The sequence below is a fragment of the Rana temporaria genome, chromosome 1 (assembly GCF_905171775.1).
Source record: "Rana temporaria chromosome 1, aRanTem1.1, whole genome shotgun sequence".
Lineage (NCBI taxonomy): Eukaryota > Metazoa > Chordata > Amphibia > Anura > Ranidae > Rana > Rana temporaria.
Window position 1 is genome coordinate 13,745,379 of NC_053489.1, and position 17,965 is coordinate 13,763,343.

The 17,965-nt window shown below is 46.8% G+C and overlaps 1 protein-coding gene across 1 annotated transcript in view; it reads left to right on the forward strand.

The window, feature by feature from the left end:
• LOC120943585 (taste receptor type 1 member 2-like) overlaps positions 1–11,468 on the forward strand; it is a 31,190-nt gene extending 19,722 nt beyond the window's left edge. The window contains exons 5-6 of the mRNA XM_040357366.1: positions 7,938–8,061; positions 11,458–11,468. Coding sequence (XP_040213300.1) covers positions 7,938–8,061; positions 11,458–11,468 — 135 coding nt within the window. The remainder of the gene's footprint in view (positions 1–7,937; positions 8,062–11,457) is intronic.
• The last annotated feature ends 6,497 nt before the right edge of the window (positions 11,469–17,965 follow it).

Sequence of the window (17,965 nt, forward strand, 5' to 3'; positions counted from 1 at the left end):
TCTCACAAAGTTTGTAAAATTTGACTCCATATTTGGCCTTTTTGCTAGGAATGTATTGCTTTATTCCTAGACGGCCTGAAAGGGGTACCAGGGTCTCATCCACACATATGTGTTTCTCTGGGACATAGAGTTCTGCAAATTGATGGGAAAGGAAATTTATCAGGGGGCGAATCTTGTACAACTTATCAGAATCTGGATGATTATGGGGAGGGCACTGGGTATTGTCATTAAAATGAAAGAATCTCATAATCATCTGGTATCGGGACCTGGGCATTGTGGCAGAATAAATGGGCTGGTGGTAGATGGGTTTGGTGGACCAATAGGAATGTCCTTGATTTTTTTTGTTAAGCCCCATGTTTATGGTGAGGCCAATAAACAATTTGAACTCCTCTAAATTTAGATCTTTCCACACAAATGGACGGGCATAAGAGGATTGGGGGTTGTTGGCAATATACTGCTGGGCATAAAAATTTGTCTGGTCGATAATTAACTGTAGAAAAGTGTCGGGCAAAAACAGATGAAGGTAATCAACTTCTGAGAAATTTTGGGTGGTGGCCTGCACACCTGGCTGTGCTGTGAAAGGGGGAATAATTGTTGATCCCGATCCAGAAGGCAGCCATGTTGGGTTGGCAAGAACATCTGGCATGAATGTAGTGGCCCTGGCTCCTGGGGGACGTGACACTCCAATAGTTGGGGGGGGGTTGAAATTCTTGTGCTGGTACTCGGGTGTGATGTGGCAGCACTGGTACTGGGCCTGGGTATTTGTTTGTAAGGGGTTTCGCTGGCAGCAGCGCTGGTACTGGGCCTTTGTTCCCGGGGGCCTATTGCTGGCGGCAGCGCCGGTACTGGGCCTATTGCTGGTGGCAGCACTGGTACTGGGCCTAGGAATATAATCCTGGTTGCTGGCGGCTGCCTGGTTTTCAGAGTGCCGTGCCCTTTTAGGAGGGACCCATTCTTCATCCGAATCATTGCTATATTCAATCGGTTCACCTTCCAATTCGGAATCAGAAATGGAATCTGATGAGAACTCCACGGTGCTCTCATCGGTCATTGAGAGGATCTGGACCGCCTCTTCGACGGTATACCATTTTTTGGACATTTTGGCTGTGTGGCGGGTAGCTGTATACGATGGGTTGTGCGATGGGTGGCAGGTGACGGTCACTGATGGGTTGTGCGATGGGTGGCTGGTGATGTTCACTGATGGGTTGTACGATGGGTGGCAGGTGACGTTCACTATGGAAAACAAAAAACTGTGCTAATAATACCCAAAAAAAGACCCACTAGAGGCAGCAGCTAGCGTGCGATACACAGATAATACAGGTATACAAAAACAGAAAAGCCGCGCCACAGATATTACAAGTTTCTTAACAAGGTTCTTAGAGGATATGGTGTATTAAAGTCAATTTGCATATATCTTACACCATGACTCAATCTTAATGGTAAAAAGTCTGTAGGAAGGAAAGATATAACACTTAATCATAGGGCTCTTCTTGATAAGATCACTGTAAATAGTGTCCCAAACGCACACCACCAAGTGACATGTATGGCAAAATAGGTGAACCCTCCACCGGAATAAGAGACTGCTTACCAGAGGGCAATCAAATCGGACGTTTGGCTAAAGCCCAGCTGCGGACTTTAACTTCTTGGGGACCCGGGATGGAAGAGGTTAACAGCAGACACTCAATGAAAGACCGCTCCAATTCAATTGTTTAGGACAAGAAAGAGAGGTGTACCATAGCGCAACTCCGTTTCACAAAAGATTTATTTATATAAAAATTAGATATACTCACAAACACAGGTTTAAAAACAGCGTGTAAAATCCAAACAAATGCCGGCCGGCATACAAGGAGCTCTGCGTGGCCTCCCAGATGCGTTTCGTCATCAAAAGATGTTCTCAATGGGGGTAGGGCTTAGCAGTGATTAACCATGTAAATAGGGCTAGCGTTTATTGTGAAAAGCGACACACTAGCTGCAAAAAACGCCATCTTAAGTGTGGTAAAGATTGGCCTTACTAGGCGGCGCGGCGTTACACCGCCGGGCAATATAAATCACTCTGAAAACTTTTATAATCTTCATGTTGACAGTCAAAGCCATCTATTAAAAAGATAAACTTAAAAACTCTTATAACCAAACCTACAGCAGGGGAAGCAAAGAGAGAGTGGACCGGCACAGGCCATCGCTCATCGCTTCCATTCCTTCCCGCTGCTCACGTTCGCCATCTAGTGCTTCAAGTCAAGAAGTACCGTTTGGAAACAGAAACTAAAATTGATTAATTGTTAAAAAAAAATAATTGAATTGGAGCGGTCTTTCATTGAGTGTCTGCTGTTAACCTCTTCCATTCCGTGTCCCTGAGGAGTTAAAGGCCGCGGCTGAGCTATAGCCAAACGTCCGATTTGCTTGCCCTCTAGTAAGCGGCCTCTTATTCCGGTGGAGGGTTCACCTATTTTGCCATACATGTCACTTTGTGGTGTGGGTTTAGGTGACGTTCACTGATGGGTGATGGTGTGACGGGAGATGGTCACTGATGGGTGACAGGCGATGGTCACTGATGGGTGACAGGCCACGGACGGTGACGGGTGATGGTCACAGATGGGTGACAGGCCATGGACGGTGATGGGTGATGGTCACTGATGGGTGCACCGATGATGGTCACTGATGGGTGACGGGTGATGGGTGACAGGGCAGGTCACTGATGTGACGGGTGCACCGCTGATGGTCACTGATGGGTGACAGGGCACGGTCACTGATGGGTGACGAGTGACAGGTTCACCGCTGATGGCCACAGATGGTTGACAGGGCTGGTCACTGATGGTTGATGGGTGACAGGACAGGTCACTGATGGATGACAGGGCAGGTCACTGATGGGTGACGGGTGACAGTGTGATAGATCTGGATAAAATGTATATTTTGAATTATTTTATTAGAACCACTAAAATGTTTTAATGTCTTTTATACTTTCCTATTGTTTCTATATTGTTTTTTTTTTTTTTATATTTCTTTTTATATATGCATATGTATGTATGAGAATGATCAATACTGCTTATTTTCCTTGATAAGATTTGTCAGATATCAGGAATGATATATGATGGTTTTTAAAGTAATGAACTCAGCATTGAAAATACAAAGGAATGTTCAGCTTCCATTTTCTCCTTCTGTTTTTCATCTTTGGAATGTGTGCTCCGGCCCATCCCCCCTTCCTGTCTTCAGCTCACCAAAGGGATTTGGTGTCTTGTGAAAAGCAGAACTGTTTTCCAAATAAGGACTTCCATCTCCTCGCTCCTATAGCTCATATTACCGTCTGAAATAAAGATGGCTTTTGGACTTTAGCAATATGTGCCATGTGCTACAGAGTCACGGAGGGGATGGGTGATTGGGAGGGATCATGTGAAGGTGTGTCTGTATGATGTGAACCAATCAATGTATGCTTTGTGATTTCATATGGTAAATAAAACTAAAGTGAGGAGGGTTTCTCCTTCCTGTTGGGACCGAGCTAAAAGGTGAGCAGATGTAGATTTTCTTGTCTGATTTTGCATGCTTTCCTTAATTTGAAATCAGCCGCAGAAATGGGTTACCCTGAGATTGATCAGGAAATCAATTAATTAATGAGTCGTCATCAACAGGGCAGGTCACTGATGGGTGACGGGTGACAGGGCAGGACACTGATGGGTGACTGTGACATGGCAGGTCAATGATGGGTGGCAGGGCAGGTCACTGATGGGTGACAGGGCAGGTCACTGATGGGTGACGGGTGACAGGGCAGGTCACTGATGGGTGACGGGTGACAGGGCAGGTCACCGATGGGTGACGGTGACCGGGAACGGTCACTGATGGGTGACGGTTGGACCGCTGATGACAGTCTCTTTGTGTGACAGGTGCACTTTATATGGGTGACTGTTGGGTGACAGATGACAATTGGGGGGGGGGGCAAGTGTGGTGTTGGTGCAGACACTACACAGATCTGTAACACACTGATTGTAGCTCTTCTCTCCTCACACTGGAAACGATGTGTGAGGAGAAAAAGAGCTGGCAACAGTGTTACAGGCTGTTTGTTTACAGTTGGTGATCAGGCTGTGAATGGATCACAGCTGATCCCGTGGTACACAGCCCTGACCAATGGCTGTGTACCATTGTCGGTGAAGAGCAGTGTTCCCGGAAACACTCTGCCACCGACGTGCATGCGCCGCTGTTCACCCCTGTCGGTGACGAGCGGTGTCTCGGTGACACGCCGCCACCGACAGCTCAGGGATGCGCGCACGCGATCGCGCGCATTCCCTATCTAAATGACAGGACGTCATATGACGTCCTGTCAGAATAATAGGGTATACCGCCCGCCGTCATTTGACGGCGTGCGGTAGTAAGGTGGTTAAACAGGTTTATATATGAATTACTAATACACATATATTGTTAAGGCATTATAGAGAAACAATACTATTTAAGATATATAATTCCACCGGGATTGTGAATAAGCCCCTTTGGTCTCATAGTACAAAGACCACCCTACACAGCTTGTAACAGCTTGTGCTCATCAGACCCTTATCTACAGATGTCAAACCTTCTATTTTATGGTCTGGGATAAAGATACAGAAGAACAATGCCTTCTTGTAAGGCAGAAAACCTCTGTATAGATCTTTGACTTGATATTAACCTCTTAGAGAGAGAATAAGATCCAAAATGGCTTTAGTATTGTTCATCATCTATATATGGATAGGAACACTAAAAACAAATATACTTGTGTAACTTTATATGTATTCTTTTAACCACAAATGTCCTGAAAAGCTAATCTCTCTGGACGTGGACGGAAGAGAAACATTGATGAAAGGTTGCAACGATAGAATAGTCCGGATGGTGGATCAAGTGTCAGCGCCAACTATCCGTCGACATTTAAATGAAATGAAACGCTAAGGCAGGAAACCCAGGAGGACCCCACTGCTGACACAGAGACAAAAAAGCAAGACTACAGTTTGCCAAAATGTACTTGAGTAAGCCAAAATCCTTCAGGGAAAAGGTCTTGTGGACAGATGAGACCAAGATAGAGCTTTTTGGTAAAGCACATCATTCTACTGTTTCCTGAAAACGGAATGAGGCCTACAAAGAAAAGAACACAGTACCTACTGTGAAATATGGTGGAGGTTCAATGATGTTTTGGGGTTGTTTTGCTGCCTCTGGCAGTGGGTGCCTTGAATGTGTGCAAGGAATCATGAAATCTGAGGATTACCAAAGGATTTTGGGTCGAAATGTAGAGCCCAGTGTCAGAAAGCTGGGTTTGCGTCTGAGATCTTGGGTCTTCCAGCAGGACAATGACCCCAAACATGCATCAAAAAGCACCCCGAAATGGATGGCAACAAAGCGCTGGAGAGTTCTAAAGTGGCCAGCAATGAGTCCAGATCTAAATCCCATTGAATACCTGTGGAGGGATCTTAAAATTGCTGTTGAGAGAGACCTGGAGCAGTTTACAAAGGAAGGGTGGTTCAAAATTCCCGGTGAGAGGTGTAAGAAGCTTATTGATGGTTATAGGAAGCGACTGATTTCAGTTATTTTTTCCAAAGGGTGTGCAAACAAATATTAAGTTAAGGGTGCCAAGAATTTTGACCAGACCATTTTTGGAGTTTTGTGTGACATTATGTCCAATTTCCTTTTTTCCCTCCTTTTTTTGTTTTGTTCCAATACACACAAAGGGAATAAACATGTGTATAGCAAAACATGTGTTACTGCAATACTTTTCTGTGAGAAATACTTGATTCTCTGGAAAAATTTCTGGAGTGCCAACAATTTCGGCCATGACAGTGTAATTTTTGCACAGGAGATGGATGACAAAGTATAATTGTTTGTATGCACACATTGTAATATAAGCAGGCCTCCCGGAGGGGGGTGTCAGTGCTGCGCCACAGGGTGCCCAGGTGAGGATGCTGTCTGTGCCACGATGCCAGTCGCCCATAGGGGGGTGATTGTTTGCTGTTGACTGTTTCCCAGTATGTTCAGCATTATGGCTCACTGTATTCAGTGCTCTTAAGCAATTCATTATTTGTGAATCCTTTGCAGTTTCTTACTCAATGATCACACCAGTCACAGCACTTCCTGTAGCAGGCTGACAACACTAAACAACAGCCCCAGTATTAGCAGAAACATTGTCAGCCTGCCATGAGACCTCCTCCAGTGTGGGCCAGTGGCTTATGCCCTGTACACACGACCGGCATGCCAAAACCCAACGTTTTTCCCGACGTGATTCCTATCAAGCCTGCCTTGTATACACACGTTCATGGGAAAAAAAACGCTTGACCATAGCGCGGTGACATCCAACACGTACGACGGCACTATAAAGGGGACGTTCCATTCAAAAGGCGACACCCTTTGGGCGGCTTTTGCTGATCCTCGTGTTAGTAAAAGTTTGGTGAGCGACGATTCATGCTTTTCAGTCTGTTACAGTGTGACAAATGTGCTATATCCATTACAAACGCTAGTTTTACCAGACCGAGCGCTCCTGTCTCATACTTGATTCTGAGCATGCATGTTTTTTTCCCCTCAGAAAAGCCTACACACGAGCGTTTTTCGCAACGAGAAAAAGACCGACGGGAAACACGGCAGGAAAAATTAGAGCAGGTTCGATTTTTTTTTTTGCGGGCAGTTTTCTAATCGGGAAAACTGCTATGGAGCATACACACGACCGGTTTTCCTGACCAATCTAAAAAATGGCAGTTTTCTCGTCGGGGAAAACCGGTCGTGTGTACGAGGCATACGAGTTGTCAGCTTGAAATAAGAAGTGTTGTCCCTGGCAGGATCCCCAGACTGTACACAGTAAGGCATGTTGGCAACTCTACCGATAAATAGATTTTAGGTTTAACCACTTAAGACCCGGACCATTATGCAGGTTAAGGACCTTGCCCCTTTTTGCGATTTGGCACTGCGTCGCTTTAACTGACAATTGCGCGGTCGTGCGAAGTGGCTCCCAAACAAAATTGGCGTCTTTTTTTTCCCACAAATAGAGCTTTCTTGGTGGTATTTGATCACCTCTGCGGTTTTTATTTTTTGCGCTATAAACAAAAATAGAGCGTACATTTTGAAAAAAATGCAATATTTTTTACTTTTTGCTATAATAAATATCCCCAAAAATATATAAAAAAAAACATTTTTTTCCCTCAATTTAGGCCGATACCTATTTTCTACCTAATGTTGGTAAAAAAAAATCGCAATAAGCGTTTATCGATTGGTTTGCGAACAATTTATAGCGATAGTTTTATGGCATTTTTATTAATATATATTTTTTTACTACTAATGGTGGCTATCAGTGTTTTTTTTTTTTTCGTGACTGCGACATTATGGCAGACACATCAGACAATTTTGACAATTTTTTTGGGACCATTGCCATTTTCACAGCGAAAAGTGCTATAAAAATGCACTGATTATTGTGAAAATGACAATTGCAGTTTAGAAGTTAACCACTAGGGGGCACTTTAGGGGTTAAGTGTGACCTCATATGTGTTTCTAACTGTAGGGGGGCGGGGCTGGACGTGTGATGTCAGTGATCATCTTTTTATATATCAGGGAACAGACGATCACTGACATTGCCACACAGAAGAACGGGGAAGGTGTGTTTACACACACCTCTCCCCGTTCTTCAGCTCCAGTGACCAATCGCAGGACACCGACGGCGATCGGGTCCCGCAAGCGCGGTCACAGAGCTTCGGACCGGGTCGTGAGCGCGCTGCCGCCGGCTCGCTCGCGGCCCCATGGCTGGGCACTTAAAGAGGACATAGAGGTACGTGGTTGTGCCCAGCCGTGCAATTCTGCCAACGTATATCGGCATGGAGGGGTCCTTAAGTGGTTAAAGTGAAATGGAAGCAATAGATAAGGAGATGGAGATTTGCAACACACTCTTATTTAATCTTCAATGTTGTTTCACACAAGTAGACTTCATTTTTATTTTTTTCACTTCCTTTTAGAAGCTGGAATCTCGGTGTGCAGACACTTGTTTGCCGGGATCCAGAAAAAAGCAAGGATCATCTATCCACTCTTGCTGCTATGGCTGTGTCCCATGTTCAGAAGGACAGATATCTAATACAACAGGTATGCCTTTTTTTATATAAAGTTTTATTTATTAATGTTTTATAACTTTACACTGAAAATCACAGATGTGCAAAAGCAAAGTATGGCATACTCTAATGGTGCAGGAAATAACCATAATATGGGAGGGTGTAATACTACTTGTAGCCACAAGTTTTTGGACTATTGAGGGAAACTTTAATTTATGTAGAGATAGAATTCAAACTAACTACAGACCGTCCACTGGGTTCTTATCAGGTTAAGATCCTGGCACTGAGGCCCTGTGCACATGGGCAAGAATCTCGTCTGGAATAAAAACGTTGTTTTTCCTGATGAGATTCTTGGCAAGAATCTCTTGCCGCCCGAGTGTACAGACTCTCGTTTCAAAAGAACCGCGGTTCTTTTGAAAGGAAAGAACGCGGTGACGTCATCGCGTATGACGAGCATGCGCTCGTCACATTCAATGCCGTCGCCGCCATCTTGCTTCACCCTACCTATGCCGTGGAAGCTACCGTGCATGCATCAAAGTCATTTTGAGCATGCACGGGTAGCCACAGTGACAGGTAAGTATACACACTCTCAGGTTTCTCGTCAGGAAACAGGCCAACAAGAATCTCGACGAGAAAAAAGAGAGAGCAGGTTCTCTTTTTTTCTCGCCGAGATTCTGGCCAGATTTCCTGAAGAAAAACCTGAAAGCCTCGTACACACAAACGGTAATCTCGGCAAGAAGCTTTCTTGCTGGTTTTTGCAGAGAAAACCTGTCGGGTATACGAGGCTTGAGATTTAGAACTTTCCGTAAAGTCCATACCAGTGGCCCGGAAGTGCGCCTTAGCGTGGAGCGCAGCTTCAACCAGAAGGGGTGTAGGAGTGATTCAGGCCAATGAGATAACGTGTTTCACAGTGTCCACTGTTTCAAACAACAGAAGCTGTGAATGCGTTATCTCATTGGCCCGAATCACCCCTACATCACTTACGGTTGACGCTGCGCTCCACGCTGAGGTGCACTTCCGGTTCCGGTCCTGGCTCTCCAGAGGTTGCTGCAATTACACGGCTTGACTGCCCGCCAGCTTCAGGATTCCCCTGCAGACACCCTATTTCTGCCTTATTCTCTGGGACAAAGCCATCCATCCTACGGACCGCACAGTGACTCTGGACCCTTTTATGTTTACATGCCCACTCATGCCTTTGCCCTGTGAGTAGCCATTTGACTGTCCATGTTGTCTTCATAAATTACACTTATTATACTGCACTTAGTCTGGCGCGCCTTGCTTTTCACCATTGTATCTTTCAGAGTTTGCTTCTGCTTTCACACCAGGAAGAAAGCCTCACATTACTGTGTGGAGTTACAAACAGAAGAACAGGAAGTGAGGATTTCTCAGAAGAAATAAGGACATTATTAGCATAGTGTTAAATGATGTTCCGGTGATCCTCCGCTTGTTGTCAGGGTAACCGGCACACGTTTGTTCATTCTCTTTCAATCCCCTCTTAAATCATATATATGATTTCTAATAACTATATGCAGAGTGCTCAGGAACCTATTTGGGTGTGTTTATAAGCTTTCATATACATTTTGGCAATATCCCTGGCCTCGTATTGTAGCTTGTCTACCTCCTTTCTATGTTGGGCAATAATGTCATAATAATCAGGGACCTCAATAGATGTATTATGAACCCAGGTGCAACACTCATAGTCCTCAGTGACTTTGCATAGGCCTGTAAGTGCAGCACTCATGCTTTTAATGGCCAGGTCATGGAGTTCTAATTGTTTCTTGATTGCTCTAGTTTCTATTATTTAATTTGGAGATATCATCAGAATTCTTTTCTATTACATCATCAATAATACCTGTATAATTGAGTCTCTTCATTAAATCTATTCCCCAACCTGTACTAGAATGAAACCAGGCCCAGGCCATATCCTTTTCAATGAATAATTCCCTTTTATTAATATGTTTGAGATGATACCTGCGGTATAAACTAGCTTTAAGAAGGTGTCCTCCTTTACTATCACCTAATACCCCCATTACTGGGACCAGGACCGCTAAATAACACCATCCCTGGGATTCTAAAGGGATCCAAGGATAACATCCTTGCAACAGATGTATGTATAATTAATAAGGGCTGAAGGCAACCTTTAGAAAATTATTATTTGCTCGTAAGAGAGACCGGAGAATGTTATAGTTGACAACAATTGTCCTACTGTAGAGGTGGGTTGACGCTTAGGGATTCTAGCAACGTAGAATTAAATAAAGGGTCTGAGGTACGGAAGAAGGAGCTATACTGTGATGTTGCTGAAAAATTATGTGCCGCAAGCTGTAGCACCCCTTGTAGAATTACCTAACTTAAAGCACAATCCTGGGGAGTGGCTTCTACCCATGGCTTGGAACACAAAAGTGTTGTTTGCAAATGTTCTTGTGACATCAGTAAGGCTGCTTTCACATTGAGGCGTGCATCCGCGGTGACGGTATAGCCGCGCTATTTGTAACGCGGCTATACCGTCGTATTTACCGCGATATTCGGGCGCTAGCGGTGAGGTTTTAACCCCCGCTAGCGGCCGAAAAAGTTGCGGGCGGTATTACCGCGCTTTCCCATTGATTTCAATGGGAAGGCGCGGTATAGGAGCGGTGAACACACCGCTCCTATACCGTGGTAAAGATGCGGCTAGCAGGACTTTTGGTGCGCTCCTGCTAGCGCACCGCTTCAATGTGAAAGCCTTCGGGCTTTCACATTGAACACTACAGGGCATGATTTTTCATGCGGTATAGCAGCGCTATTTTTAGCGCTGTACCGCATGAAAAATACCCCAGTGTGAAAGGGGCCTAAGACACATAGGTGGGTACCCATTTGGAAGAGTGAAGTTGTAAAGGCACCGCCATTAAAGGGATTCTAGTGGTACCTTGGGGGAGTTTACTATATATCCAACATTTGTCATATCCTGATATTCTAGCATAAGCATATTTAAATTTTAACAATAACATTTTGTTGGTAAAACCTTCACCGATTTCTCTTTTCACTCTAGCATGTATTCCAGCGTGGCTAGAGTTAGTTCCTTTCCCACAGATGTCTTTTATGACACCCAAATCTTCTAGGTGGTATATACAGTTAGTTATGATTAGGGATGAGCCGAACACCCCCCTGTTCGGTTCGCACCAGAACCTGCGAACACACCAAATGTCTGTGTAAACTTTGGAACCCCGTTAAAGTCTATGGGACTCAATTTTTTTGAAATCTAAAGTGCTAATTTTAAAGGCTAATATGCAAGTTATTGTCCTAAAAAGTGTTTGGGGACCCGGGTCCTGTCCCAGGGAACATGTATCAATGCAAAAAATGTTTTAAAAACTGCATTTTTTTCGGGAGCAGTGAATTTACCATTGCTTAAAGTGAAACAATAAAAGTGAAATATTCCTTTAAATTTTGTACCTAGGGGAGCTGTAAATTATGCATGTGAAATAGCGCATGTTTCCCGTACTTAGAACTGTCCCTGCACAAAGTGTCATTTCTGAAAGAAAAAAAGTAATTTAAAAATGACATGCGGCTATAATGAATTGTCGGCTCCCGACAATTCAGAGAGAATTAATTCATAAAAAAAAATAAAAGTGGTGGGGGTCCCCCCAAATTCAATTACCAGGCCCTTTAGGTCTGGTATGGATATTAAGGGGAACCCCGCCATCAATTTAAAAAAAAATGACATGGGGTTCCCCCCAAATATCCATTTCAGACCCTTCAGGTCTGATGTGGATTTTAAGGGGAACCAAATTTAACAAAAAAAAAAATGGCGTGAAGTTCCCCCAAAAATCCACACCAGACCCCTTATCCGAGCACGTAACCTGGCCAGCCGCAGAAAAGTGGGGGGGACGAGAGAGCCCCCCCTCCTGAACCGTACCAGGCCACATGCCCTCAATATGGGGTCAAGGGCCTCATCCCCACAAACCTGGCCAGTGGTTGTGGGGGTCTGCGGGTGGGGGGCTTATCAGAATCTGGAATACCCCTTTAACAAAGGGGACCCCCAGATCCTAGCCCCCCCCTATTTGAATTGGTAATGGGGTACATTGTACCCCTACCATTTCAAGAAGGAAGTGTAAATAATTGTAAATAAACACACACCATGGAAAAAAGTCCTTTATTTAAAAGAAAAAAAAATCCAGCGGTGGTAATCCACTCTCAATCCTGGGGGCTCCAACGTTGTTGGTATCCAGCGACAGGTGACCTCCTCTCCGCCGGGGTCTAGCGATGAGAAGATCCATCCAGGTAAGGGATCCAGAGCGCAGCATCGCTGGAAGCCTGTCTCCACCGGAGTCAGCCCGGCGAATGACGTGGCTGAAGCTAGTGACATTTATTTTATATAGGTGAGGCGGGGCCACCCGTCACGTGACCCCGTCCCCTCTGACACAAGGGGGAAGACTGGGCTTCCCCAGTGATGCAGCAGAGGGTGCATCAGAGGGGGCGGGGTCACGTGACAGGTGGCCCCGCCTCACCTATATAAGAACTGTCAATAGCTCCAGCCGTGTCATTCTCCGGGCTGTCTCCACTTCCTTTGTGAAATGGTAGGGGTACAATGTACCCCATTACCAATTCACATAGGGGGGGCCAGGATCTGGGGGTCCCCTTTGTTAAAGGGGTCTTCCAGATTCTGATAAGCCCCCTGCCCGCAGACCCCCACAACCACCAGCCAGGGTTGTGGGGATGAGGCCCTTGTCCCTATCAACATGGGGACATCCTCTCCATGTTGAGGGCATGTGGCCTGGTACGGTTCAGGAGGGAGTGGGGCGCTCTCTCGTCCCCCCCTCTTTTCTGCGGCCCGCCAGGTTACGTGCTCGGATAAGGGGTCTGGTGTGGATTTTTGGGGGAACTCCACGCCATTTTTTTCTTAATTCGTGGTGGAGTTCCCTTCAAAATCCACACCAGACCTGAAGGGTCTGGAATTGATATTTGGGGGGAACCCCCACATAATTTTTTTTTTAAATTGACACCGGGGTTCCCCTTAAAAACCATACCAGACCTAAAGGGCATGGTAATTGAATTTGGGGGGACCCCCACGCTTTTTTTTTATTTTTATGAATGAATTCTCTCTGAATTGCCAGAGCCGACAATTCATTATAGCCGCGCGTCATTTTTAAATGACTTTTTTTCTTTCAGAAATGACACTTTGTGCAGGGACAGTTCTAAGTACGGGAAACATGCGCTATTTCACATTCATACTTTACACCCCCCCCCCAGGTACGAAATTTAAAGGAATATTTTACTTTTATTGTTTCACTTTAGGCATTATTAAATTCACTGCTCCCCAAACACGTTTTAGGACAATAACTTGCATATTAGCCTTTAAAATTAGCACTTTAGATTTCTCCCATAGACTTTAACAGGGTGTTCCGTGGCTTTTCGAATTTGCCGCAAACACCCCAAATTATTCGTAGTTCGCCGAACAGGCGAACAGGCAATGTTCGAGTCGAACATGAGTTCGACTCGAACTCTAAGCTCATCCCTAGTTATGATGTTATGTTGGGGGAAACACTGAACGTGTGATCACCCCCAGGAGTGTCCAAAGTTTCTCAGAATCCTGAGCAGTAAACAAAGTCATTTTGCTGCATTTTGAGGATTTACAACACCTGCTTCACCTCCTTTGTCCAGAACTGAAGCTTTATCTGCGTCTTTGTCTTGCTTCGCACAATCCACCTTGACTTTTTTACTCGACTGGCATGGATCCAGGCTTGGAAATTCTCCACCAGGATGGCTGTCTGGGTCACCGCGACTACTGTGGTAGGAGGTCCAAAGGGGTCCTGCTTTTTGGTCCTATTCAGTTGTTGGATTACCACAGTATCTCCTACTTGAAAGGGATGTGTTGATTCCTGTGAAGAAAAAAGAGAGGTGCGAGCAACATTTCTTTCAACTTGGTCTAAAGTCCAATTAACTTTCTGACATTTTTCCTCCCTTATCTGATCAAGATCTCCGGCTTCTAAGATAATGGGTGGTCTTACCCATGGGGTGGGGAACGGTCTTCCCACCCTTCGAATATGGAGTATCCTGTGGTCTTTGATGGTGTCATCCTGATCTCAGCCAAGACCACAGAAAGTGCTTTTACCCACCCAGTGAAGGACCCACCTGTTGCTTTTCTGCTTTTATCTTTATTTGTTCTATTCATCCTTTCTATCATGCCTGAACTCTGCGGGTGATAAGGAATGTGAAATGCAGGTTTTCCTTTACATCAGAGGGGGGTGGGGTCTCCCGTTACGTCACTGAGAAAGCCTGGGTTTTCCCTTGCGTCAGAGGGGGACAGGGTCATGTGACGGGTGGCCCCGCCCTCACCTACATAAGAGCTGTCACTAGCTGAAGTCACGTCATTCCCGGGGTGTCTCCGGTGGAGACAGGTGATGTGCTGTGTTGCGGACATCTCATCGCTGGATCCTGGACCTGGATGAGGAGGAGATCTTCTCATCGCTGGACCTCGGCGGAGAGGAGATCACCCATCGCAGGATACTGACAGCATTGGAGCGGAGACCGAGAATGGATTACCACCGCTGGAATCTTTTTTTATTTTTAATAAAGGACTTTTCCAACGGTGTCTGTGTTTTTTTTACAATTTGTTACACTTTCTTTGTGAAATGGTAGGGGTACAATGTACCCCATTACCAATTCACATAGGGGGGTTTGGAGCTGGGTCTCCCCTTTGTTAAAGGGGTCTTCCAGATTCCGATAAGCCCCCCGCCCGCAGACCCCCACAACCACCGGGCAAGGGTTGTGGGGATGAGGCCCTTGTCCCCATCAACATACACAGACCCCCAAAGCATCCTCCCAATGTTGACGGTATGTGGCCTGGTACGGTTCAGGAGGGGGGTGCTCTCTCGTCCCCCCTCTTTTCCTGCGGCCTGCCAGGTTGCATGCTCGGGTTAAAGGGTCTGGTATGGATTTTTGGGGGATCTCCACGCCATTTTTTTTATTTGGGGTGGAGTTCCCCTTGAAATCCATTCCTTCAGAAATGACACTTTGTGCGGGGACAGTTCTAAGCACGGGAAACAAGCGCTACTTCACAGGCATACTTAACACCCACCCAGGTATGAAATTTAAAGGAATATTTCACTTTTATTGTTTCACTTTAAGCATTATTAAAATCACTGCTCCCGAAAAAACGTTAGTTTTTAAAACTTTTTTTTGCATTGATACATGTCCCCTGGGGCAGGACCCAGGTCCCCAAACACTTTTGTATGACAATAACTTGCATATTAGCCTTTTAAATTAGCACTTTAGATTTCAAATGTTCGAGTCCCATAGACATTAACAGGGTTCTAACGTTCACACAAACTTTTGGTCTGTTCGCAGGTTCTGGTGAGAACCGAACGGGGGTGTTCGGCTCATCCCTACTGAGAAGGATACTGTAAGAGTCGGTTCACACTAGGGTGACACGACTTCCAGCGCGACTTTCAGAGGCGACTCCGACACGACTTGAACATGAACCACAGGGTGATCTGGGGCGATTTACAACACAACTTGAAGTCGTCTCCAGGACAGGAGACTTTCCAGTGGCCAATAAAACAACAATCAGCTCTGGGAGAGGGAGGGGGAGGGAGAGGTTTGCCTGAGAAATGTATGTTATCTTCCTGGAAAGTCGCTTCAGTTAAGACAGTGATCAGACTTGGAGGCGACTTCCATTGAAATCAATGGGTACAAATCGCCTACAAGTCAGATTGAAGTTGTACAGGAACCTTTTCTGAAGTCGGATCGCCTTGAGTCGTGTGTATTAACAACGCTCCCATTCACTTCCATTGTTTTTCTCTACAGCGCGACTTGGGACGACTTGAGGCGACATGAAGTCGGATCGCAAGTAGCCCCAGTGTGAACCGGCTCTAAGTGTTCATGTTATAGTTACATAGTTAGTCAGGTTAAAAAAAGACACAAGTCCATCCAGTTCAACCACAAAAAAATAAACAAACAAAATAAAAAACACAGTACAATCCCATACATCCAACTTCATACCCACAGTTGATCCAGAGGAAGGCAAAAAAAACAGCAGAGCATGATCCAATTTGCTACAGCAGGGGAAAAAATTCCTTCCTGATCCCCCGAGAGGCAAACGGATTTACCCTGGATCAACTTTACCTACAAATCTTAGTACTCAGTTATATTATGTACATTTAGGAAAGTATCCAGGCCTTTCTTAAAGCGGATGTGCCACGGGAAAATAATATTAAAAGCCAGCAGCTGCAAATAATGCAGCTGCTCACTTTTAATATTAGGACACTTACCTGTCCTGGAGTCCAGCGCCGATCGCAGCAGAGCACGAGCGATCGCTCGTTTCTCTGCTGCTCCCCCCGCCATCCACGCTCAGGGAACTACCGCCATAGTGACCCATGCGGGCGCTATGGGGCCCGCAGCTGAGTGAGGATCAGGGGGGCCCGGTGAGGATAAGAGCATCACCGCCGGGACAGTCGCCCGCGGGCAGCGGGCGGCATCTAAAGGAACTGTCAGCGCGGCTCTCACACACAGCTCAGCCTCAGAGCCGCGCTGACAGTTCCGCTCTCGCCCCCCATTGACTACTGCTCTGCCAGCCATAGGTGTCCAGACTGTCTGCCCAGTGAGGTGAGGGGGGGGGAACTGTGGGACGCTGTCAGGATGTCCCTTCCTCCCCCTTTCTCATGTCGGCATGTCTGTGCAGCACGGGACAGGAGAGAAGAAAGCTTCCTGCTTCTTCTTCTCTCCTCCCACAGTGGAGCAGAAAGAACTCGTGGGGCATCCTGGGAAATGTAGTCTCGGGGATTACAGTCATCAGCATGCACTCTGCCTGCTGAGCCTGGAGAAATCTAGTAGCTGTCTCTGTGGAGTCTTAAGCAACCCTCTAAAGGAGGATTTCTATGAGGAATTGATCGATCTTTACTGTCTGCTTGTGGGGGGAAAAAGAGAAAGCTCAGAAAAAAGCATGTACAGTACTACAGGAGACAGGGAAATAGAAAGAGGACTGTGCTGGCGGAACTAATAGCCCCAGCACCACCAGATAGAGCCACGCTGTACCCGCACCACCAGAGCGCCAAGCTGTACCCGCACCACCAGAGCGCCACGCTGTACCCGCACCACCAGAGCGCCACGCTGTACCCGCACCACCAGAGCGCCACGCTTTACCCGCACCACCAGAGCGCCACGCTGTACCCGCACCACCAGAGCGCTACGCTGTACCCGCACCACCAGAGCGCCATGCTGTACCCACACCACCAGAGCGCCACACTGTACCCGCACCACCAGAGCGCCACACTGTACCCGCACCACCAGAGCGCCACGCTGTACTCGCACCACCAGAGCGCCACGCTGTACCCGCACCACCAGAGCGCCACGCTGTACCCGCACCACCAGAGCGCCACGCTGTACCCGCACCACCAGAGCGCCACGCTTTACCCGCACCACCAGAGCGCCACACTGTACCCGCACCACCAGAGCGCCACACTGTACCTGCACCACCAGAGCGCCACACTGTACCCGCACCACCAGAGCACCACACTGTACCCGCACCACCAGAGCGCCACACTGTACCCGCACCACCAGAGCGCCATGCTGTACTCGCACCACCAGAGCGCCACTCTGTACCCGTACCACCAGAGCGCTACACTGTCCCCGTACCACCAGAGCACCATGCTGTACTCGCACCACCAGAGCGCCATGCTGTACCCGCACCACCAGAGTGCCATGCTGTACCCGCACCACCAGAAAGAGCCATGAGAGCCACGCTGTACCTGCACCACCAGAGAGCCATGAGAGACATGCTGTACCCTCACCACCAGAGAGAGCCACGAGAGCCACGCTGTACCCAAACCACAAGAGCGCCACACTGTACCCGCACCGCCAGAGAGAGAGAGCCAAGCTGCACCGCACCACCAGAGAGAGAGCGTCACACTGTACCCGCACCACCACCAGAGAGAGAGAGAGCCACGCTGTCCAGGACCACCAGAGAG